The sequence below is a fragment of the Sinohyriopsis cumingii genome, chromosome 9 (assembly GCF_028554795.1).
Source record: "Sinohyriopsis cumingii isolate HCF-2022 chromosome 9, ASM2855479v2, whole genome shotgun sequence".
Classification (NCBI taxonomy): domain Eukaryota; kingdom Metazoa; phylum Mollusca; class Bivalvia; order Unionida; family Unionidae; genus Sinohyriopsis; species Sinohyriopsis cumingii.
In genome coordinates, this window is record NC_142969.1 from 121,142,680 (window position 1) to 121,166,626 (window position 23,947).

Genomic DNA, 23,947 nt, shown 5'->3' on the forward strand with positions numbered 1-23,947 from the left:
GTCGACGTAGCTGCGTCTGTGTGAAAGGGCATGATGGTCACTTCTTTTTATAGTCGATGACTTGCGAAGCGTCGATCCAAGAATCAAAACTGGGTGGATATCCTTTCCAACGTACTTTGACTTCTTTGACACGTCGTTTGCCCACTTTACGGGTTCTGCGTTCGAGAATGCTTTCGATGTCGTACACGTCGTCTTCTTTTTTGGTGACACGTTGTAACTCGGGTAAGTAAAACGTTCCTTTGAGCACTTCTCCGTTCATGTCTTCCAATTTATAGACGGCAGGATGACGGCCGTGCACTCGTTCAGTGACACGAAAGAATTCGGTCGTCCAGTTACGTAAGTAACCTTAATCGAAAGTGCGTTTGGTTTTGCCAATGCGTACCCAATCTCCTACGGTCAACACTCCACTTTTCTTGGGGGCAGCCCTCGTCGGGGACGTACCAAACAGGCGCTCAAACACCAGCACTTCGTTCTCGGGAGTCACTTCTTGCGGGGCACGTCCAATGCTTCGATGGTAAGATTGGTTGTACGCTTGCACCAGGTGCGGTAAGATGTCGATGTACTTCAGAGTGTGGTGATGTGTAAAATATTTCCACATACGTTCTTTCAAAGTGCGTTGAAAACGTTCCACGATGCTGGCTTTGGTTTCGGGATTCTCGGTGGTAAAAAAATGAATGTCACGTTTCTTTAATTCTTTTTGGAAAGCTTGGTTCAGAAATTCGGTGCCTTTGTCCGTTTGCCATCGAAGAGGGTGACGACCGCTTTGTATCAACACTCGTTGCAGGGCTCACACTAACTCGCCGCTCGATTTGGAAGTCAAGGGTACGACCCAGGCAAATTTGGAAAAGACGTCGATGACACAAAACAAATATTTGTAGCCACGATTGTAGCTGGCCAAATGAGAGACATCGGCTAAATCGGTTTGCCATTGATGATCGATGCCTTCCACTTGGGTGCGACTTCTGGCAAACTTGCGTCGAATGGGTTTGTGTAAAGTGTAGGTAGCTTGTTGTTGTAACCATCGTTGCACTTGAGGTAAACGGAGACTTTTCAGTCGAATTTTGGCAGCACGATACAATTTTTGAACTCCTTTGTAAACTGTAGGATGCAAGGGATAGTAGCAAATGCTGGCTAACACTTTTTCCATTTTGTGTTTGTGTGTTAGTAAGGCACCCACTCTTGGAAGATGCTACTCTTTTTCTCTTGGGGTACTTTCTTGGATTGCAATGCTTTGCGTGTGCGACCAGCAATAGGTGTCGCAGAGGAGGATGTCGGAACAGGGGATATCGGTTCTTGTTTCACTTCTGTCTTCACTTCTGTCTTCACTTTCTTTTTCTCTTGTGATGAAGAAGGGGTGGTCATCATCTTTTTAATCCATCCAATTCTGGAGGTAGGTGGTGTTGTTAACTTGCGTACTTTTTCTGGTGGAGTTTGAAACCCTTCTTCTTCTTCTTTTTCTGTCTTGGTCACTGGTAGTGGTGGTGGTGGTACTGGTGATAGTGCTGGACTTGTGATCAAGGTCTTAAAATCTTTCAGAGTGGGTAGAGCTGTTTCGTCTAAAGCTTTCTGGTGAAAGAGTTGCAGTCGTTACAAGAGTTGACCGTACTTTTGCGATTTTTCTGTTTCGGACAAATCTTGGCGATCCATCAAGGACTGCAATTCGTGTTGTAACTGGGACATTTCGCTCAAATGGGGATTAGGAGGTAAATGCGGGGTGCGTTGTTCTTGCCAACGATGGTATTCCATCCATCGTTTGCAAGGTACTAAAGCTAGTTTTCGTCCTTCCATGGGGTTGTCAAGGGTCGATTCTGAGATCTTGGGACTTAAGAGGGCCTTTTTATCTTGCTCCCATCAGTCCTCTCAACATGGTTCCCAAGACTCCTTTCAGCAAGGGGCCTAACAAGAGGGGTAAAATGCCTCCACGTTGGACCAACATCTTCTTCTTTTGACGAAGGGGGATGTTCTTTTGAAGCATTTGGCGAAGAACGTGACGATGTTTGCCTAAGCATTGTTTCTGGTGTTTGGACAAAGGGATCGTACCTTTCAAGACGTTCAAACAACATTCGCACACGGTATCGATGACCTCTTTGGAAGCTGATTGAATGAGTTTTTTTCGTAGGGGTGGAGAAGCTTTGGACAGGACAGATAACATGTCCCATGTTTGACTAAACGTGGTGGCATTCCTTTCCTTTTCTTTCCTTGAGGTTGTTTAGAAGAGGGATGTTTTTAGGAAGGTGACATCTTTGAATCTTCAGGAGCACCAAAACACTGATACCCCGACTTGGTCACACACCTTTTCTATACTGGAACGCGTCGCCAATGATTGTCTTTACGTCGTATCAACTTCAGGACAGGCATGACACGTCGTGCAGGGGTACGCAACGGACTAAATCGAGCCAGTTCTTGCTTGGACAAATCCAGTAAACTTTGTAACATGCCCGATCTTTCTTGGACTTTGATTTTGGGAGAAGGTACTTTGTGAGCAACAGCCACTGCCTCTAAATTGGAGGGTCCTGCCACTGGGGAAGTTCTTGGGGTCATCAACGGAGAAGTTCTTGGTGTGATCAACGTCTCCAAGTACTCTTCAGTTCTTGGTGTCATCAATGGAGAAGTGGATGAACTTGAGGCTGCTGGAGACGCGGTCACCGCCGTGGCAGGTCGTGGTTTGCGAGTGTAAGGTTGCGTCCTGGCCGAAGTGCCTCTCTTGCGACTAGTTTTCTTCTGTGGACTTTTCTTTTTCTGGGGACTTTTTCTCTGTTTCTTTTTCTGGGGGCTTCTTTTCTTTTTCCGGGGTGGTGTTTGGTAAGAGGAGGGTCCCGCCACTGGAGAAGTTCTCCTTGGGGACCTGGTCTTTTTCTTCTTCTTGGAGCTTCGTTTGACTTTTTTTCTTGGGGAGAACTTTGAGGGCATTAGGATCCCATCTTAAGAGAGAGCGAATGATGACCCCTCCCAGAGTACCGCTCCCTCCAGGTTTCAAAATGATTTGTTTTTTGGTTTGAGTGTCGATGCGGGGATCGGCCATTTGTGTCAAAGCGACTTTGTTTCGATCAAAAAAGCGTTTGGTTTGATGAGGAATCTGAATGATCCCTTGGAGTAATTGACGTGCCGTCACCGTGAACCATCGTAAGACTTCTTTGAGACTAGCTTCTAAGACACGAGCTCGTATTTGTGGATTTTTTTCTCGACTGATGCCATACAAGGCACGAATCAATTTGACGGGAAGATGCGACTGAAGGGACGTCATGTTGACGTTGTGTGAGACAGACGAAAAGGGTCTGAGGTTTTTATAGATTTTTTTGTGGAATGAAGTTAAGTCGAGGACGAAGACGTGTACAGGACAGGCCCTCCGTCTTGGCACCAGTGGTGAAACAAGTGGGTACGAAATCGCAAATCATCGGGGGTCGTAGATTTCAAATCGACGAGTAAATAGGCGTGTGGAGTTTGAGTGGCATCGTCGTACGCCTGAGTCAGCCAAGGCGTTCCTAACTGTTTGGCTAAGACTTGCACTTGCGATTTATCTCGAGGGCTTTTAAAGAAGACAACGTAATGCGCATTGAGACTGATGGTGCGATGGGCTTTACTTTGTTGAAACAAATTTTGAGTGATGTAAACGACACTGGCATTACGATGATGCCCTTTGCGCGTGAACCACAGTTTAATTTCTTCTTCGTCTTCTCCTAACATGTCGTCGAAAATGACCAAATGGGTTTGACGGGAGTCAGAGACGATGCCGTCGTCTTCTTTAGGAATGCCTTCCACAAACACGATGGAATCGCCTTGACTTTCTCGCAAGAGGCTGTACGCCGATTGCCACTCTTTGTAACACCACACGATGCGCTGAGGTGGTCGATCGATGAAATGATGTTTATGTTCGATCAAGCGTTTGACGAATTTGGTTTTGCCTGAACCGCTAGGTCCAGCAATGAGCATGTTAAAGGGATGGCGAAGATACAAAGCCTCCCAACTGGCACGATCTAAGTGTTCGTCGATGACTTTGACAGTGGAGGAAGAGGGAGCAGAGACAGCAGAGGTAGCCATAGTGTGAGGAATATCACTTGTGACACGAAAACAACCAAGACGAAAGTTTATATACTTTTTTCAGGACACGTTTATTGAATGTTTTAAACATGAATACGAAAGACAAAAATACATAAAAGCCAAAGACTTAAGTACAACGATGAAGGCACATGATAACCATCAACGTGGAATAAAAACAAGTGTCTGTACAACATGTTTTGGGTAATGTTCTGACCAGTTCTATAGGGGGTAAGGTCACACAAGTGTCCTCCCGAAAGGGTCTTTCAGGGATGTCCACGACAGTCCTGTCCTGGGTGACGGGTTCTTCTGGTACTGTCACTAACACAGGTTGAAAAGTCGCAAGGCTCACAATCGCATTCCACTTCAGAAGCCCCAAACTTGAATTGTGCCTTTCTAAACTTGTTTTGTGTTTCTCTGAAAGTATTCATCTTGTTCACTTGGTCTTGGTAGTCACAATGAACTATCGATCTTGCCTAGGGTTCCTTTTTATATACAGACCAATACCGACGTGTCCATACAGTAAGGTGAAATGATTGGGAAGTCGCACTCGCTTCTGGTACACGATTTGATAGACTTTTTCCAAGGGTCGACTGACGATGTGGTGAGTGGGTAAACGTACAGTCTTGTTGGGTTGATAGGTGGTCACTTTAAAGTGTTCATCCTCTCCAGATTGCAAGGCTTCTTTCAATACCCCAAAGTTGACCACACGACTGGTACGATAATTCAGAGTCAATCCTTTCACTTTACACTTCGTGTGCACTTCTCCTTGTTTGTCCCGGTATTCGTAGCCGTAATTTTTTGGACCGCCAACTGACGAAACTTAGAATCTTGTCGTCGGGATGCTTGTCTGTCCAGGCTCCTAAACGGTCTCCTTCGATGTCAGGGTGCTGTTGACTCGGGTGATGGATGTAAATGCAACTGTCCGTGTCAAAGTACAGGACGCGTTCCCCTAACAGTTCTAAAGCTTCGTACAATTTTAAGCGAGCATGGGCTGTCACGTAAGCCGCAATGATGACATTTCCAAAAGGGTCGTCTTGTACAAAGTCCAGATCTTCTTCGTAATTGACCAAGATCAAATCCTCGCGAACGACGTCCACGTGTTTCATGTATTTGGTTTTGTCGTGAATCATCTGAAAGTAGCGGAAAGGTTCTGTTAAATATTCCGTCTTGGGTAAACACGGTCGTTGTGCCATTTTACCCCACAAACAATTTAACATCACTTTGGCAAACGATCGCCTGCCTTCGTTTTTCTCGATGTGATCTAAAGTAATGCCTTCTTGTGCCCAGTATTTCTCTTTGAATTTTATTTGGTCTTCGGGAGTGTGACACCAGGAAGGATAGCCGCTGGCTTCTTGCTTCAGTTTCAAAAAGGCATCCACGTAGTCGGCGAAAATGCCTTTCTGAGTGGGGTCACCCTTGTGATATTCTTGTGTCTTGGGAAAGTGACAAATTTCGTACACTTCTAACAGTTGGTATCCCATGTCTAGAGCTTTGAACAATTCTACGCTGACCCAGGTTCCCGTCTAAGCCCGTTCTTCCTGGGTGTGCTGACAAGGTTGGTCTTGGTTGCACGTTTCGGCACAAGTACGGCACAAAGGAAACATCAGTTTGCCTTGGCAACGGTGAGGTAAGACGGGATGGTACAAGTCCTTGGGAGGCAAAACTTTGCACTTGATCAAGGCTTCGTATTGTCGAATGTTTTTCAGGTCGATGTGTTCCGTGAACAATTGTAGGTGCCCTGCAGGAAAGTGACAATTGTTGCACACGTAGGGATACAGCGAACACACGTCCAAGTATTTGATTTCTTCTCCTTTCTCTTCGTCGGCTTGGTACAGCAAACAGGTGACATTGGTCCTTCCTCCGTACAAACTATCCCTCGGGTTCAGCGGGTCCATGAACTGGTAACTTTCCACGAGGCGTTGAAATTCGGGATCGGTTTTCAAACGGTGATCGTACTCGTGTTCCCACATTTCCACCACTTGGTATCCTTGCTGTTCTAACTTTAGGCGTCGCTGACAAGTGGCCTGGTACAAGTCTTCCATGGTTCGTTGTAAAAACTGATTTTTAGTGCCACGGTCAGGGTAACAGACGGGACATCCGTGAAATAAGCATCCGTTAAACTCGTACACGATCTTGGGGTTTTCTAAGTCCCAGCCATCGACCGAATGCGTTCCGATGGTCTTTTCGCCTCCTTCGTTGCGGACATGCTGAATCCATTTGTCTTCCTTGTCGCACAAGTAATGTAACCAGCGTAGGGCTTTGACCGAGTACTGACGTTTGACATAGTTGGTCGTTTGAGGACCGATGACAGCCAGAGTGTTTTCAGGCATGAATCGTTGCCGGTACACTAAGGAACACGCTTTGGCAATGGTGCAAGCTTCTTTCAAAGGATCGACCCCTCCGTGTTCCATGAACAGTTCTCGAAATTTTCCACAGCAACGTCGTAAAATGTCCACGTCGGAACGACAATACTTTAACATTTCTTCCTGAAAGTCGAAAGGGTCGGAGGCGTGAGCCTGGTACCAAGCGTAGAAATCTTCTCGTTGTTCGGTACGCATGTTGTCGGGTCGTAATAGTGAGCCTCAGGTAAATGGGGTAGAACGGCGTGTTGATTGGCTTCCGTATTGAAAAAGTGTGGAATGTACCCTTTAGCCATTTCTGTCATTCCAAACGTTTTAGGCATTCGGCTCAAAGGCATGGCCAAGTAACTCATGGAATCTTTAAACTGTACTTGTCCCACTTGCATGAAAATGATTTTGGCTCCGTTCAAAGTGACTTTAGGACGCTCGGTGCATTGTTCCGTATAGTATCTCAAAAGAAACTGTCCATCGTATCCGGAGAAATTGTGAGCCATCACTGTGGCATGACGATGACAATCTCCGTAACGTTCGATGTCCTCTTGGCTCCACGTCTTGTTGATGGGGTCTAAGACCCATTGGGCAAAATCGGCTAGCGTGTTCGGTCCCAGAAAGATTTTTTCACGCCCTCCGGGAATCTTGCTGCAGTGAGGGCAATGACTGAAAATAGGTTCTTGAATGCACTTCTCGCACGCTCGATGAGCTACGCAGAAATTAGGAATGTGAATGCCGGTCTCTTGCATGCATTCGAAATCGAAAAAGATGAAATTGCCTTTCTTCTTGTGTCCACCCTCTTTCTCTGGTTGGGATTGGTATTTTTGCACGTAGCATTGGTGTTCCAAGTCCACGATGTGGTGACAAATGTGACATTTTTTCTTTCCTGAACATACGTGTGCCTTGGCACTGTTGGTACGTATGCCTTGTCCACACGTCGGGCACAAACTCAGGAGTTGACAAGTACATTTCTGTTGTGAACCTTGCGTCTTCAGATGTTGTTGGTAACAGATAGGGCTGGCAAACGTGCGCAGACAAGTTGAACAAGGCACTGGTCCTTCGCTCAGACAGGGTGGAGAGGCCAAACATCCTGAGCATGAAAATAGGTTCTTGAATGCACTTCTCGCACGCTCGATGAGCTACGCAGAAATTAGGAATGTGAATGCCGGTCTCTTGCATGCATTCGAAATCGAAAAAGATGAAATTGCCTTTCTTCTTGTGTCCACCCTCTTTCTCTGGTTGGGATTGGTATTTTTGCACGTAGCATTGGTGTTCCAAGTCCACGATGTGGTGACAAATGTGACATTTTTTCTTTCCTGAACATACGTGTGCCTTGGCACTGTTGGTACGTATGCCTTGTCCACACGTCGGGCACAAACTCAGGAGTTGACAAGTACATTTCTGTTGTGAACCTTGCGTCTTCAGATGTTGTTGGTAACAGATAGGGCTGGCAAACGTGCGCAGACAAGTTGAACAAGGCACTGGTCCTTCGCTCAGACAGGGTGGAGAGGCCAAACATCCTGAGCATGAAAATAGGTTCTTGAATGCACTTCTCGCACGCTCGATGAGCTACGCAGAAATTAGGAATGTGAATGCCGGTCTCTTGCATGCATTCGAAATCGAAAAAGATGAAATTGCCTTTCTTCTTGTGTCCACCCTCTTTCTCTGGTTGGGATTGGTATTTTTGCACGTAGCATTGGTGTTCCAAGTCCACGATGTGGTGACAAATGTGACATTTTTTCTTTCCTGAACATACGTGTACCTTGGCACTGTTGGTACGTATGCCTTGTCCACACGTCGGGCACAAACTCAGGAGTTGACAAGTACATTTCTGTTGTGAACCTTGCGTCTTCAGATGTTGTTGGTAACAAGCAGGGCTGACAAACGTGCGCAGACAAGCAGAACAAGGCACTGGTTCTTGCCCTTCGTTCAGACAGGGTGGAGAGGCCAAACATCCTGAGCATTTCAATCCGCAATGCTTGTGTTGCTCTCGATTGTTATAACCATGGTCACATTTCTCACAGTAATATCTGTATCCCAGGAATCCGGTGATACTGGTAATGGTATCGAAATGGTCATCGTGATGATAGACATGAATGTATTTTCCATTCTTAAAGTCTTTCCCTCGAAACAACAGAGGCCCACGCATTTCTTGAGGGTGCACTTTCAAGGTGTATCGTGGAGCTAGGACATCTTGCAATGTTTGCATTTCAGGAATGCCACAGGGTGTGTCTGTGGACAGGCCGGCTTGTTGCAACAGGAGTTCTGCTTCACTTCGTTGTTTGGCTCGGTCGGATCGTTGAATAGTTTTCCAGGTTCTTTTCCATTCTACCGTGTCATTCTTGTTAGCATAGGTTCGTCCCACCACGATGGCCCTGGCTAAACACATCTGGTCTTGAGGGTTGTGAATTCGGACGAGACTTGTTTTGGTGCTGCGAAGCTCGTCCACCAATAACATCTTTTTGCGTCCAGTCCCTTGAGGAGGAGAGACGTGGGTCATGTCCAGTGTGGCTTTTCCATCGGTGATGTCAAACTGGTCATTGGATTGTTGTACGTGTTGAATTTTGTCCATGACTTTGGAAGCGGTCAATTCTGCAGGGCTGCTAAACTCGATCCAGACAGGGGACTTCAAGCCGTCGTGTTGTATGGAAAGTCTCAAGCGATCGTCTTCTTTGGGTTGATATTGTCGCTTGAGTGTGGTGAGTAAAGAATCCCACACCCCGGTGATGAACCCTTCTGCTTTCTCCAACGGTACTTCGGACTTGAAATCTTTAAACTTCACCGTGTATTTGTAAGCCGTGGTTCTAAATTTTCTAGAGGAGCGCTTTTCGGTCTCTCGAATGGAATAGTATTTTTCAGGGTTAACTAAGGGTGGTGAACTTTGTTTAGAGGGTTTGGATTCTGGTTCACTCATGTCCTCTTCAAAATCACTGGCATGAATTTGTGCCAAGACTTCAGCTCTGGTACGAGGCGATAGATCACGTTTCTGCCTCTTACTTTCTTCTTCTTTCTTCTCAAATGAATTGGATCGTTTCATCTTGAGTGAAAAACGTCAAATGACTCAAGTTTAAACACCATGGACTAATTTATAGTCCTGGCAGACCAGCGTATATAAAAGGGTGTTTGTCTTGTCCTTTCACTATTCATTTCACTCTCAAACCGAACACAACGATGGAAGAGACTACCCAGATGGAACGTTTCATCAGAGCTTTGCGAGGGGTCATTAGAAAATTCTCTTCAGACCAGCCGACGGACTACTCTCCTTCCTTTCGAGATAAAAGTGAAGATACTTGCTATATCTGTCAGAAGAAAGGGCATTGGTCTTCAGAGTGTCCAGACCGTCAAAATAGAAAAAAAGGGGTTAGAAAAGACAAAAGTCAAGATACCTGTTATTATTGTCAAGAAAAAGGACATTGGTCTCCAGATTGCCCTAAGAAACAAGAGGAGCAAGAAGAGAGGGATTCTGGAGAGGAAGAAGAAGAGGAAGAAAGTAGACAATTCTATTTACAAGAGGCAAAGAAAAAGAAACAGGAGAAGAAAAGAAGAAGGAAAGAAAGTGAGGAGGAAGAGGAGGAAAAGACTTTGACGGTGAAGAAATTGAAAAAAACAGAGAGAGTAAACAAAGAAACAGAAGAAGTCTATGAACTTTTTAAAGGACTCTGTTGTGAATTGTGAATTGGATTGTAACTATTGATAAAAGAATAAATTAGGTATAAAAAGGTAAGTGTCTTTGAGTTTTGATTTTAAATAAGAAGCTACACTCACGCACTCATATACACGTACTAGGGGGTCAAATGGTTTTTTTTTTTTTTATTTTTTTTTTTTAGTTATTGGCAATTGAAAGTCTATCTCTTTTCGAGAGAAGTGGGTGGCCCTGAAAAGGGCCTTTGGTTTTTGGTGTAGGGGTGAGTTTAAGCAATCAACTTTAACTGCCTTAAGCCTTTGCCACGGCCGAGGCCTACTTCTGATGATGATGATTGGGTTGAAATCACTAAGGGTGGTACGGTAGGCTTAGTCACAGGGTTGGCATGTTTAGCTCGGGAAGGTCGTATTCTCTTCGGTCGTGATAAAGAAGTCTGATACATTTGTTTCAGACTTCTTAAGTCCGCTAAAATGTCTAACAGTACCGTGACCGTTTGATTTTCACCCTCTTGTTTCTTTCCTGCTGCTTCTTCTTCTTCTTGTTGTTTCTTTCTTACCTCTTCTTGCTGTTGTTGCTGTAAAAGAAAAGCTTGTTCCGCTTCCTTTTGTCGTCGTATAAATTTCTCCAATTCTTCTTTCTGTCTCTGTCTAAAATTCTCCACGTGTGGTAATGAAAGTAACGAAGGTTCCGGAACAAATTCTTGCGAGATAAGAAAATCCACAAAATCCCAGTTCACCTCTTCTGAAAGTAAGTTCGGGTTCCCTTGGGTGGTCTCCACTGCTGGTGCACCCCAATGGATCGTTTTCTGAGTTTCCGTCATGTTGAATAACTGTCGCATGGATTGATAGCGCACAGGCACTAGCGAATCTATATAGACCACGTGACGTCACAGACTGTTCTCTTCGGATTGGATGCGAGCTGACTGAATTTTGTAACGCGTGTTTGGATTGGTCAATGAACTCAATCCGTTTCAATCCTTCCTCTACCTATAAATAAGCGCAGTTCACTGCATTGATTTACCTGTTCTCGTCGCCTCAGCATGTGGACTGACGTTGAATCTTCCACCCTTGTGTCAACAATGATGTTCAGGACGGACATACCGATGTATGTCCGATCCGAATGGACAGTTGTCCATAGGACCGCCATCAACCTATGGATACGTAGGATTTACGTGGAGAGGCAAGGATGCCTCAAAAGAGTCCTGATTTACGGTCCTACAGTGAGACGAAGCCTAAGGACAAGAAGAAGTCACAGATGCCCTTCATGTTAAGGGCATATATAAACCCAAAGGCCCTTTTCAGGGCCACCCACATCTCTCGAAAAGAGATAGACTTTCAATTGCCTACCCCCTTTTTTATTTTTATTTTATTTTATTTTTTTTAATTTTTTTAAAAAAAACAATCCCATGTTAAATTCCCCTTGTCCCTAGAATTGATTTTTTTCTCCCATGTTAAATTTCCCTTGTCGCTCAACAGACCCAAAATATATTCTCATGTTAATTTCCCATTGTCGCTAAAGTGGCCCAGGGGTTTTCTCCATGTTAAATTCTCCTTGTCGCTAGAGTGGCCCAGGGTTTTTCTCCATGTTAAATTTCTCTTGTCGCTAGAGTGGCCCAAGGGATTCTGTAATGCTAATTCCCATTGTCGCTAGGGTGGCACCATTCACTACTCCTCCCCCATGACTCTTTAATTTTATTGTCTTCCTGTGTAGGTAAGCCGTTTTGTGATGTAATGCTGTAGTTTTCTTTATCATTGACCTATTGCAACAGAAGAATGACTCAGTCAATTATAGTTTGCTTGTAAAAGGTTTGTGAGAAAGAGGTAATTTTTGTTTTCTTCCCAAATCCGTACATTAATGCCAAAATCATGTATAGCATATCAACGGACCTAGGTGTGATAAATATGAGAAGGCCTGGTTTTCACGTACATGTGTGAAGCATCACCGAGCAATGCCCAGATGTAAAAAGTTTCTATTGATAATGCAGTCGTATTACGACGTCATATTTAATAAATAATAAACTTACAGTTTCACATACCAGTGATGTTGGTGTGATTTTTATAGCTAATATTCCTTATTTGCACAAAAATGTCTTATATCCGTTGAACCATTTGAGTTTTCTTGCTAAAGTAGTTGGTGACAGAAAAACAACAGATCTGTCTAATGCTGATAGAATAATTCTTATGTAAATCCATGAAAAGAATTTGCATGTGCATGCAAAATTCCTGATTGATTAAACAAAGAAGGGTTTGTGCGAGTTTTACTGTTCACCGAGCTTTCCTTAATGGTCAATGCTAGAATACCAAACTCACAAACAGCGAACGAGTGCATCACTTCTTCAGAAGAAAAAAAAAATTAAATCCGATATGTGGCCTTTGATCACCTGAAACATCGAAAAACGTAATTATCAAATTATCGAGACTCACTCTGAAGCTGAAGTGATGCAGGCCCATTTGTGTTGATTTTAAAGTCACTTCCGGCTGGAATCTGGGTCAACACATACAAGACAGTTTTCGGGTCCTCGTCACTACAGCACAGGTCAGATATTAATGTGGACCAAACCACTGAAACATGAAAATGTTTACATATTACTGTACGCTGTCCTTGTTAACGGCATAAAGGTTTCGATAATCAAGTATGCTTATCTTAAGTGAGACAATATTTTCACGCGTTATTAAGTTATTTAAATCCAAATTGATGTAGCAAAATATTATCCGTAAGTAAAATGTCCTCTAATCGAATTCGATCGGTAAAGTAAGCTCGCAGAAAATCGGCAATTTATTGTATGTAAACTAATTTGTCGAAACCCCAGGCACATACCCAGAAAGTTATTCAATTTTGCATAAATCATATACAGAGCATATATTCGCCAGGAAAGTTTTTATCAAGAAGTGCATATTTGTGCGTGCCGTCAAATCAGCCCGGGGGTGGGGGTGGTACTCGACCAATCTGATTATTTAATATGCTCACACAAAATGCTTCACCTATTTTCGTATTAGTTCACAATAACTCAGTATGACCTAAAATTAGAAAAGACTGGTGACTAACGAATGTATCAGAAAGCTATGTGAAGCGATTTTATTGGTCGCAACTGACACACATCCTCATAAATCGTGTAACCGCAACATCACGCAACGCTTCTGCACTAGAATTTGTTCTGTATGTGCTAAAGGTTTCTATGAAGGAAATAAACATCAAAGAAACCATGGCTATCGAATATGATTTCGAAATCGCTGTCAGCTGAAGGGTTCTTACACGTGCAAATATTAAAAATATTCCTCTTACCACGTAATGACCATACATCACAAAATTCTATTTCACATTTGCACGGGTTTCTTTGATTCACGTTTGAATGACCTATCTAAAAGCCTTTCTAAACCCAAGATTTGTTCTTTACGCCATGCTCCGTAAAACACAACCTCAACACCTAATAAAAGAATTATTCATATATCAAACTTTAAACAACTTTATATTAAAACGCCCAGAGAATTTCTTATGATGAAAAATGATGGAGGCTCCATTTTACGAAACTAATGCATGCTATTATAAAGTCTCGTGTATACTGTACATTATGACACTGGTTAATTACTTCTTGTCAGACGTATCCGTCCAACAGCGGCTCCACATAATCAACCATTAATTCCTAACATCTAAGCTACAAGCGGATACGTAAACCTCCCCTAGGTTTATTACCTTATGTAGAGACACACATGCAAAGTAGTATGTCCATTTGAAAAAGTAACTTAAAATTATACCTGTATCTTCAGCGACTGAGAGTGTGTGCAGGGAAACACAACATGACGGTTCTTGGTCATTTGCATCCACGACAGATATTGTCACTGTTCCTGTACTCTTAATAATAATAATAATAATAATAATAATAATAATAATAATAATGATAATAATAATAATGATAATAATAATAATAATAATAAGTTGTGTATAATATTGCATCGTCTCAATATTCTAATGTGCAAAGCCTAATCGTTGAACAATCAAAATGGGTTAAATACGTGTTTGTAAAGTCTACAACCAGCATGCATTTTCGGGACGATATCATACGAAAGACGTCGTGCCACAAACTACATGAGAGGCCATGAATCTAACTTTGGCCCTTTGGCCAAGTCAGCCGCTAGTAACAATGTTGTAAATAAACCAGTCTCATTCTCGATACATTTCAATCAACATGTTTACAGATACTTGCGTTCGATCGAAAGGTTCTAGACAAATACATAATTTATTTGGACACAATGTTGACGGCGGAACATATTAACATTAGAGTTTGGTATTCAAGACGGATTTTTCGTAATCAGAGCAGCTAATTGTTAGATATACTTTGCATGTGAAACATATGCTATGACCAACCGATAAATTATACTACTACATTAACATTTGCTACGAACAACATGTTAATTATATTAAAATAACATGTTATGACCAACATGTTAATTATATTAAAATAACATGTTATGACCAACTGGTTAATTATATTAAAATAACATGTTATGACCAACTGGTTAATTATATTAAAATAACATGTTATGACCAACTGGTTAATTATATTAAAATAACATGTTATGACCAACTGGTAAATTATATTAAAATAACATGTTATGACCAACATGTTAATTATATTAAAATAACATGTTATGACCAACTGGTTAATTATATTAAAATAACATGTTATGACCAACATGTTAATTATATTAAAATAACATGTTATGACCAACTGGTTAATTATATTAAAATAACATGTTATGACCAACATGTTAATTATATTAAAATAACATGTTATGACCAACATGTTAATTATATTAATACAATAAAGATATGTAATCCATATAATTGTTGTGTCCGTAATTATGTCCTAATAAAGCATATGTATTATTAGAAATGCTGACAAATCTACCAAAAGCCTTGTAACATACAAATCCTACGTCAAGACTCGTCAACTATCCTAATATGACGTTAATATTTCTGCGAGAATACACACTTGTGGGTCTTGATCCTTTAGAATGAGACGTACCTTTTTTTGGACAGTATATTTCTTACCTCTAGTCCTCCTCCGTCTTCCGCTACTATTGACAACACATACAGTGAGATATCTAAGTCTAGTGATCTGACCAGAAATAACTCCCCTGTTAACCTGTTTACTGCAAAAAGCTCTCTATCATTTCCTGTAATGAAAATTCAAAAATGTTTGCAGTATGAACAGACAGTTTTAATGTAGTTGTATAGTTTAAGAAACGCGATGTTTCACATACTAAAGCGATGTCCAAAACATTAGGAGAAAAAGGTTGGCTTGCATCGCGTAATCCAGTGTAACTCTAGTTCAAGCTTGGGACTTATCAGTCAACAACAAAGGACTTTACATTAACAAAGTTGCTTTTGAAAGGTTGGGATAGATTCTAAACTCAGTCTTAACATCAAACTCGGAATATTACAATCTTTATCCCAGGTCATACAAAATATAAACAGTTTCAGGAATACACGATGTAGATTGAGGTTCTATCATTCTAAGCTAAAGTTATATCCACGCAAAAGAAATTTAAATATTTTTTGAGCAAAGTAGAGAAAGCTGATCGTTGAATGTAATTGTTTTCGATAGCTTCTGAAACAATGGATCTCAAAATTTCAAGTCAATCGTACTTTTGTTTAACAATGATTTGTCGATGACCGGCAGAGTATCTATTAAAACACACAAAAAAATTAAATACACGCGTACACACACACATTTGCATATAACAAAATGAAACGTCTTAAAGTTACACAGATTGGTAACTGAATATATGAAATCCATATGTCAATATACATATATAGCAATGGGTAGAGAGTTTTTAACTGATCTAATACATTTTTTCATGACTTATATTGAGGATATCTTCAATCTCTGTTAATAAATTGTACCTGATTCTACTCGATAGGAAGTGACATTATGTGGATAGGCGTCCTCATCTGTAGCCGTATAAAACAATAGACTGGTTCCCGCATTAGTTTCCTCTGGAAGAGATATATTTGCAGGTCCAGAGAAAATGGGCGCGTGCTCGTTGACAGGTGTCATAAATATGATTATCAAAACCGATGCTGAATTGTCGCCATCATCCACTTCCACAGCCAGTGAGTAACTCCTGATACCAGAATCATAATCGAGAGCTAAAATACCAAATAATAATAATAATAATAATAATAATAATAATAATCATCATAATAATAATAATAACAATAATAATAATAATACTGAGCACTCTACTGTCTTAAAGTAGTACTAGGTCTGAATGGTAATTGGTGTATATTTAGTTCAAAAAGATGTAAGCTCTCGAGTATTTGTACGAATTCTAAATATTTCATTTAATCACGTAGATTCTCTAACAAATGTACTTTATCTTATCTCAATCTAAAATGTCTGACGTATTGCAACTGAATAAAGATCTAGGAAACGTCTTCCCGTTACATGCTTTTATTACGACAAACGTGACCAACTTACTGAAGCTGGATAAATGTAAAACTTCAGCGGAAACGTCTTCCCGTTACATGCTTTTATTACGACAAACGTGACCAACATACTGTAGCTGGAAAAATGTGAAACTTCAGCGGAAACGTCTTCCCGTTACATGCTTTTATTACGACAAACGTGACCAACATACTGTAGCTGGAAAAATGTGAAACTTCAGCGGAAACGTCTTCCCGTTACATGCTTTTATTACGACAAACGTGACCAACTTACTGAAGCTGGATAAATGTAAAACTTCAGCGGAAACGTCTTCCCGTTACATGCTTTTATTACGACAAACGTGACCAACATACTGTAGCTGGAAAAATGTGAAACTTCAGCGGAAACGTCTTCCCGTTACATGCTTTTATTACGACAAACGTGACCAACTTACTGTAGCTGGATAAATGTAAAACTTCAGCGGAAACGTCTTCCCGTTACATGCTTTTATTACGACAAACGTGATCAACATACTGTAGCTGAAAAAATGTGAAACTTCAGCGGAAACGTCTTCCCGTTACATGCTTTTATTACGACAAACGTGACCAACTTAATGTAGCTGCAAACATGTGAAACTTCAGTGATGTCATTTGCCGGTACGACACGAAGATTAAATATTACGACCCCCCCCCCCAACTAACTATACTAAGCTTGTAATCGTTCAGAAATTGAAACTAAGATAAACGGCATCCATTTTGTATGCATATATGTTTCATGTTTATGTACATGAATTTTACAGCTTGTAGGAAATACATAGACCTGATGAAATGACATTACGAACATTCCATCTTGCAGATTTTATACGCTAACGTTCAGGGCTTTGAAAACGAGATACTCTTTAAGATTTAACATTTTCAGATTATACATTTCAAATAATGCTATCAGTAGTACTATGTGACACTTGAGAACAAGAAATGAAAATTGAGACCGAAACTGGAAATCCTATGTTAAATAGGTTCATAGGTTTAACATGGTTGGGGCACTTGAGACCCAAGACGTCACGACACTGGGAACAGTGTTACAAGTGGCTGACCGCAATGGGGCGAGGACTCAGTAGCAGTGTTCAAGTTGACCTCAATACGCTCTACTTAGGTATGGAAAATCCGAAGTTAAATGAAACCGTAGGTTTAACATGGGGATGACACTTGAGCTATACAGAGAGATAAAAGCACATACATACAGAGAGATAAAAGCACATTTTTGGCAAGAGTGAAGGAGTAGCGTATCGAAGAATGTGATGGACCCTGAAAAGGGCATTTGGGGCTTGTTAACCAATGCTAGTTAACATACGCTGCACTCACCAATCTTCTCTTTTTCAAACTTCGTCTCACAGCAGACAGCCTTGCCTATCCACATAAATTCTTCTCTTCCTAATAAACGTGTCAGTCATCTTGTGATAGCCCACGATGATTTCACACACATCAGATAGTTTGTGTTGAGCAGCATCCCTAATGTGAGTGTGGATGGTCAACAAAAGACTCCTAATGTCAACATTCTATACAGCTTTATAGTGAGAACAGTCAAAGATCGGATCGAAACGGACTGACATGTTTCAGCAATCCAAAAGGGTGTTACAATATTCAGGCACAGCGGGGAGTCTCTCTCCCAATCAGTAGAGATCACCGCGTGACGACACATGCAGTATATATAGGTGCGCCAGCGTTCGTGCGCAATGAATCGATGCAATATAGCTTTAGTATGGTTGAAAATAGGAAGACGATGTATTGGGGTGCGCCTGTGGTGCAAACGAGGAGTGATGGCATGACGGTTACAAAAGCCACGGCTATACTTCCAGAAGAGGATGATTTTAATTTAGTGGATTTTCTTTCGTCCTCACAAGAATTTATACCTGCAATAGTACCTTCACCACCTTCTACCTTGTTACCTTGGGTAGAACATTTTAAACAAAGACAGAAGGAAGAATTGGAGACATTTTTAAACAGCAAAAAGAAGAAAAACAAGCCAATGTGATGGAACAGCAGCAGGAAGAGGAAAGACGAAAATGAGAAGAGAAGAGAAAGTGCGAAGGAACAGGACCGAAAAATGACAGTGAAAACCGAAGGTTGTGTGTGCTACAAGACATTTTGATATAGTTAAAGCATCTGAGACAAATGTTTCGGGCATCTTTACCTCGACCCAAGAGAAAGAGACCATCTCGAGCCAAGCACTCCAATGCAGCTATTACTATCTCTACAATGACTACCTCTGAGATATGCTTAACTCCAGTGACCACTACCAAGCTTTCACAGTAGCAGGAGAAGAAGTAGGACTTAGTTGTGGTAAGGGCTCAATACAACTAAAGCTCATACTGTCCAGTCCATGAGTTTGTCAAAAGAACAAATACCCAACGGTTTTTTTATTTCCTGCTCGGACTTAGAAAAACGAGTATGTGGGCCGATTCCCACTCGCCTAGTAACCAAATGCCCCGAAAAGCCTATACGCACGGAAGCAGGGTGGCGTCTTCAGTGAGGTATGAATACAGAGACTGCACCACGATGAGTGCATGTGTGGTGTCGATTACCACTCATCATGCATTCTGACAATGTCAATTGGAACTTCATTGCTCCTTATTCGACACATTTAAATAAACACTTTGTATGCATAAAGGCGCAGGGCAGTGTGGCTCTAGTTCACTCCTGTACGATAAATTAAATAGCCTGCAGTGTGGGCATGAACCAGACGCACATGCCCGAATGTGCGCAAGCTTCTACAATCCAATATCTGTCTCCAGTCGTCGATCAGACAAGTGAATAAGATGACATAAAAGTTACAAGAAACAGTAGACATCCTGGTGGACATTGGACAGCTGATCTAGCTACTCGAGCGAGTAGAGGATCATTGGTAGATATTAAGAAGAGTATGAAGGTAAGCGTCTGCTCTCCAACGAGCTAAGAACCTGATTAAAAAGGCATGGAAGAGGGAAACAAGAAGCTGAAGACTGTATTGTATAAGGAGAAAAGTAAAGGAGGGATAAGAGGAAATAACACGATTTCCAAAGAATGAATGAGATCTACATCAAGGTCCAGGAAACGTTTTGAGCCATAGGTCATACTGACGGGATTCCTGACTATATTCTTGAGGATGGAAAGAAGAAAGCATAGTTTCTGGACAAAATGAGGAAATGGTGGAAGAACTGGAGGAAATGGAACTCCCAACGGCACTTATAAGGGCCCCTCACATGCCTCGAAAACACTCTTTCACTCTTGCCAAAAATATGTGTGTGTTTTTTGTCTTCGTGTCTTTGTGCTTTTGTTTGCGTGTTTTCAACTTAACCTTTAAAATCCTTTCCCATTCCATTTTGACCCCATCAACCCTTTTGACCCAACAAACCCTCTTGTCAGTCAAGTGTGACTCAAGTGCCATTCCCATGTTAACATAGCTCATTAACATAGGATTTTCCATGCCTACCTAGAGTAGCGCGTATTGAGGTCAATTCGAACACTGGTACTAAGTCACCGTTGATGTTAGACTCTTGTAGCACTGTTCCTAGTGTCGTGACGTCTTGGGTCTCAAGTGCCCCAACCATGTTAAATCTTTGGTCCCACTTAACATATAATTTCCTGTGTGGGTCTCAATGGTTATCTCTGGGTTTCAAGTGCCACGTATTACTACTGCTATACGATAGGACGGTTTATAGTTTTGACTTATGGGAATTTTGACATCAGACATATTAATAAAATTGTAAATGTATGGCCAGCTAGAGTTACGTTTGCTTCACGATTTAAGTCCCTTTAGTATGTATTTAGTACATCAACTACAAAACTGATCATATACGAGTAGCCATCACATACGCGTTAGTATCTGTTATAGCTTACCAAACACTCGGGAAAGACTTCGAACCGTGATCGACTACTTTCAGAAATGAAGTAGGCAATCAAAAGGTGTTTAAATTTCCAGTAGCCTAAAGACAATGAAATAATATGTGTACTTTCAATTCAAATTAAAAATAAAACCTCCTACGCTTGTCAGTCGTGAAATGGACAAAGTATGATGAGCACATAAGATATGTTTCAATAATTCTATTTTATAATTTCCCATTGCTGGCTTCTAAGACTTTCAAATGCATTTACTCGTGAAAGTCAGATATTGTTTTCTAAGGAGAGGAACTCGTAAGGTTTTGTAATACCAATCCAACTGTCTTTTTATTTTAATTTTGGGAAATAAACGATAGAGCTAACAAAAATTTCTTTTGTGATTCGATGCTTCTATCTGTATTCCACTCACTGGAGGATTTTTGAAGATTCTTCCAACATCCTTCAATATGTAGGTTTGGATTTTGGTCCAGTAGCGAAAACTGCATATGATGCTGTAAGCGGTTAAGTTAAAGTGACTACCAGCCACTGAATAACACACTACTGACCATAAACGCACGTTCAAATTTCTAGAAAAAGGCGTTTTAACTTATGGTATCACATGGAAATGGTACAATCAATGTAAACAGATAATATGAACTGAAATTATCATGCGATAGACATTCGATACTTACTGTTGTTGACATAGATATTTCCATTATAGTCAATACTAAAAGCATCGCCGATGTTGCCGAAAGTAATGCCATAGGCTAATGTGTCACCAATATCAGCATCCGTACAATTACAATGTATCACCTGAAATGGAAACAAAATTTGCTCTGAAAGTGAGAGTTACAAAAATGATGTAAATATAGATGTACCTCACTGCGATTTCGAAATCTAAAATAACTTTTAATTCGCTGTGTTGAATTCAACTAGGTAAGTTAGTTCAAGTGTTCCCCTTCCCCAATCAAACAACAACTGTTTTAAATAAAAATCAAAATTGTTTTCGATTCTTGATACTTATAGTCATAATAAATTCAATGACATTTCAAACCTTTTGATTCATGATGGATAAATTCAATAAAAGAGCGTGCTATAAAGATTTGGTAACCTAATTTATAAGAGAAATGACATGAATTATTAAAGGAGGAAAAGGATCGTTGATTAAAAAAGCTATATAAATTATCGACAAAATGATTTTGGCCACTTACAGTGTCACCAACAGTGGCTGACTCGCTCACACTGGCGGTGAAAATGCTTTGAAAGCACATCGGTTTGTTGTCGTTTACGTCTATGAGAGACACTGTGACAGTGGTGCTCCCTGTCAACGGAGGAAAACCTTTATCTACAGCCTGGATGATGAGCTCGTAAGAGAGTCTTTTCTCTGAGTCCAAACTTTGCATCAAAACTATTTCACCAGATGTTGGATTCACAGCGAATCTATTGTCCGTGTTTCCTCCTGAACAAATAAAGGACAAATAATTCCAGCGTTTGGTGGCATACAAGACGGTCATGAAAGAAATTATACAGTTTGCGAAGGAGAATTTAACAGAAACACCGATAGTGTGATATCCATCTATTACTTCAGTAAATATCATTAAAACCATCAGAGTTTCTATTTGAATTGATACTTGTATATTAAAATAAGGCGATTTCATTGGCTTGTATTCTTATAGATCCTTTAATTTTGACGATGACAGTAATATTTTCTTAGCAAAATATGTGTACTGGTACGAGACAAGTTAGTTAATAATGGCTTAGTATTCGCTCAAAGATTTGGAAGACAATTTACAAGAAATTCGATGATTCTGAGTTTGAAAATGAGAAGTTATGGAGAATCCAATGTCGTCAAGTTCCAGAAACGACAACACTGAAGTCTGCGTGTTAAAATCATAATAATCTCCTAAAAAAGACAAAATAAACACGAAAAAATAAATTCAACTTGGATTTACTCAGAAACAATACGAATTGTTTATTATGAACAGATTTAACATAACTGCATGAAGCAAACTAACCTGAAACTGAATAATACTTTACGACAAAAGTAGAAATGTCGAAATTCAAATGTATCTCCAAACGGTAAATATATGCATTGTAAGATGGTAAAGGAGGAATAGTTCACTTTAAGAAACCAATGCTTCACAGTCAAATTATACTAAGCACAAATCTTTGAAACAATGTGTAGCTGCTTTTAATTCACGTGTAGCTGTTTTTAATCCACGTGTAGCTCCTTTTAATCCACGTGTAGCTCCTTTTAATCCACGTGTAGCTCCTTTTAATTCACGTGTATTTGTTTTTAATCCACGTGTATTTGTTTTAAATCCACGTGAAGCTGCTTTTATTCCACGTGAAGCTGCTTTTAATCCACGTAATAATGTTACGAATTATGTCACGTTTTGACAGTTTCTAGCAGAAACTACAAGACCGTGTAATATACGATTATGTTTGAAAAATACAAGGTATGTATGTAATCCTTTATTTACATTAACATTAACAATTTGTATCAATGAATTATGTAAGGCTTGGTTATAGTTTTATACATTCAGTAGTTTTTGTTATTATTTTAAAGAAGAAGCAATGTATAAGAACATACGTTTTCATTTGCTTGTTATTCAAAAAAATAATTAAATGAAAGTAAAGAGCATTTCTTAATTTCTGCATAATCTAAAAACGTCCACACACACACGCACACACACGCACACACACACACACACACACACACACGTACGCACGCACACACAGAGATTTGCAGAGTGGTACATAACTACTTATTTATCACGTGACCATATATTATTTACATTCGTATATCCATATCATACTTTTTATATGGATAATATATGTAATAACACCACATGACGTCATACATATCGTCATCTTGTTAAGCAATGGAAAGGCGTAAAGACTGAGGCATCCGAAAGTATTCAAAAAGTCATTTTTGTACACTGTTCTGTGGTCAAATAAAATTAGCATTTTTTGTCATGTGATAAATATTATCTTACATTGTGCTTATTTCAAATTAATTTTATGAAACTCGTAGAATAATTTAAATTTTTTTTTCGCCAAAGGTCATGAAAGGTTTATTCTACTTGTTTCATAAATTGCATATGAAATGAGCACTCATATAAGAACCTCTACATATGAAACGGTAACAGATTTGAAATAAATTAAAAAAAAGATGTCCGTTGTTATTTGAAGTAAAATTATTAACATTTTGACTGAGGTCTTCTACAGGTTTTAACAAACCTAAAATTCTGTAAGATAAAATATCGAAGTCGGCATCAGAAGCTGTCACGTTAGCAATTGTTGTCCAGATGGTGGAATCTTCCGGAATCTAATTATTAAAGAAAAACAAAATTTCATTGAAAGTATCACTAAATGGAAATCTTCTGACGCTGTATTTCTAAGCATCGATGAACCAGTGGGCCTACATACTCCTTACTTATTTGTTTATTTATTTACACAACCGCTTTCTATTTCATTTTGAAACCGTATATCCAGTTGGTATATTTACATTCAAAAAGATATTATATGGTCAACTGCATCTCTCTAACTTGAAACTGGAAACACGTGATCATCTTTTGTTATTTCGTAAATACAGCATGCTAGTCTATCGACGACAGCTTTGCAAATGAAA

At 40.3% G+C, this 23,947-nt stretch overlaps 1 protein-coding gene across 1 annotated transcript in view; it reads right to left on the reverse strand.

Moving 5' to 3' along the window:
* Positions 1 to 23,947, reverse strand: part of LOC149792618 (cadherin-23-like) — a 90,223-nt gene that overhangs the window by 55,580 nt on the left and 10,696 nt on the right. The window contains exons 4-10 of the mRNA XM_089969593.1: positions 23,557 to 23,644; positions 21,525 to 21,772; positions 21,006 to 21,126; positions 15,937 to 16,182; positions 15,082 to 15,206; positions 13,785 to 13,881; positions 12,456 to 12,593 (exon numbers count right to left, since the gene is read on the reverse strand). Of these exons, the coding sequence (XP_089825719.1) occupies positions 12,456 to 12,593; positions 13,785 to 13,881; positions 15,082 to 15,206; positions 15,937 to 16,182; positions 21,006 to 21,126; positions 21,525 to 21,772; positions 23,557 to 23,644 (1,063 nt within the window). The remainder of the gene's footprint in view (positions 1 to 12,455; positions 12,594 to 13,784; positions 13,882 to 15,081; positions 15,207 to 15,936; positions 16,183 to 21,005; positions 21,127 to 21,524; positions 21,773 to 23,556; positions 23,645 to 23,947) is intronic.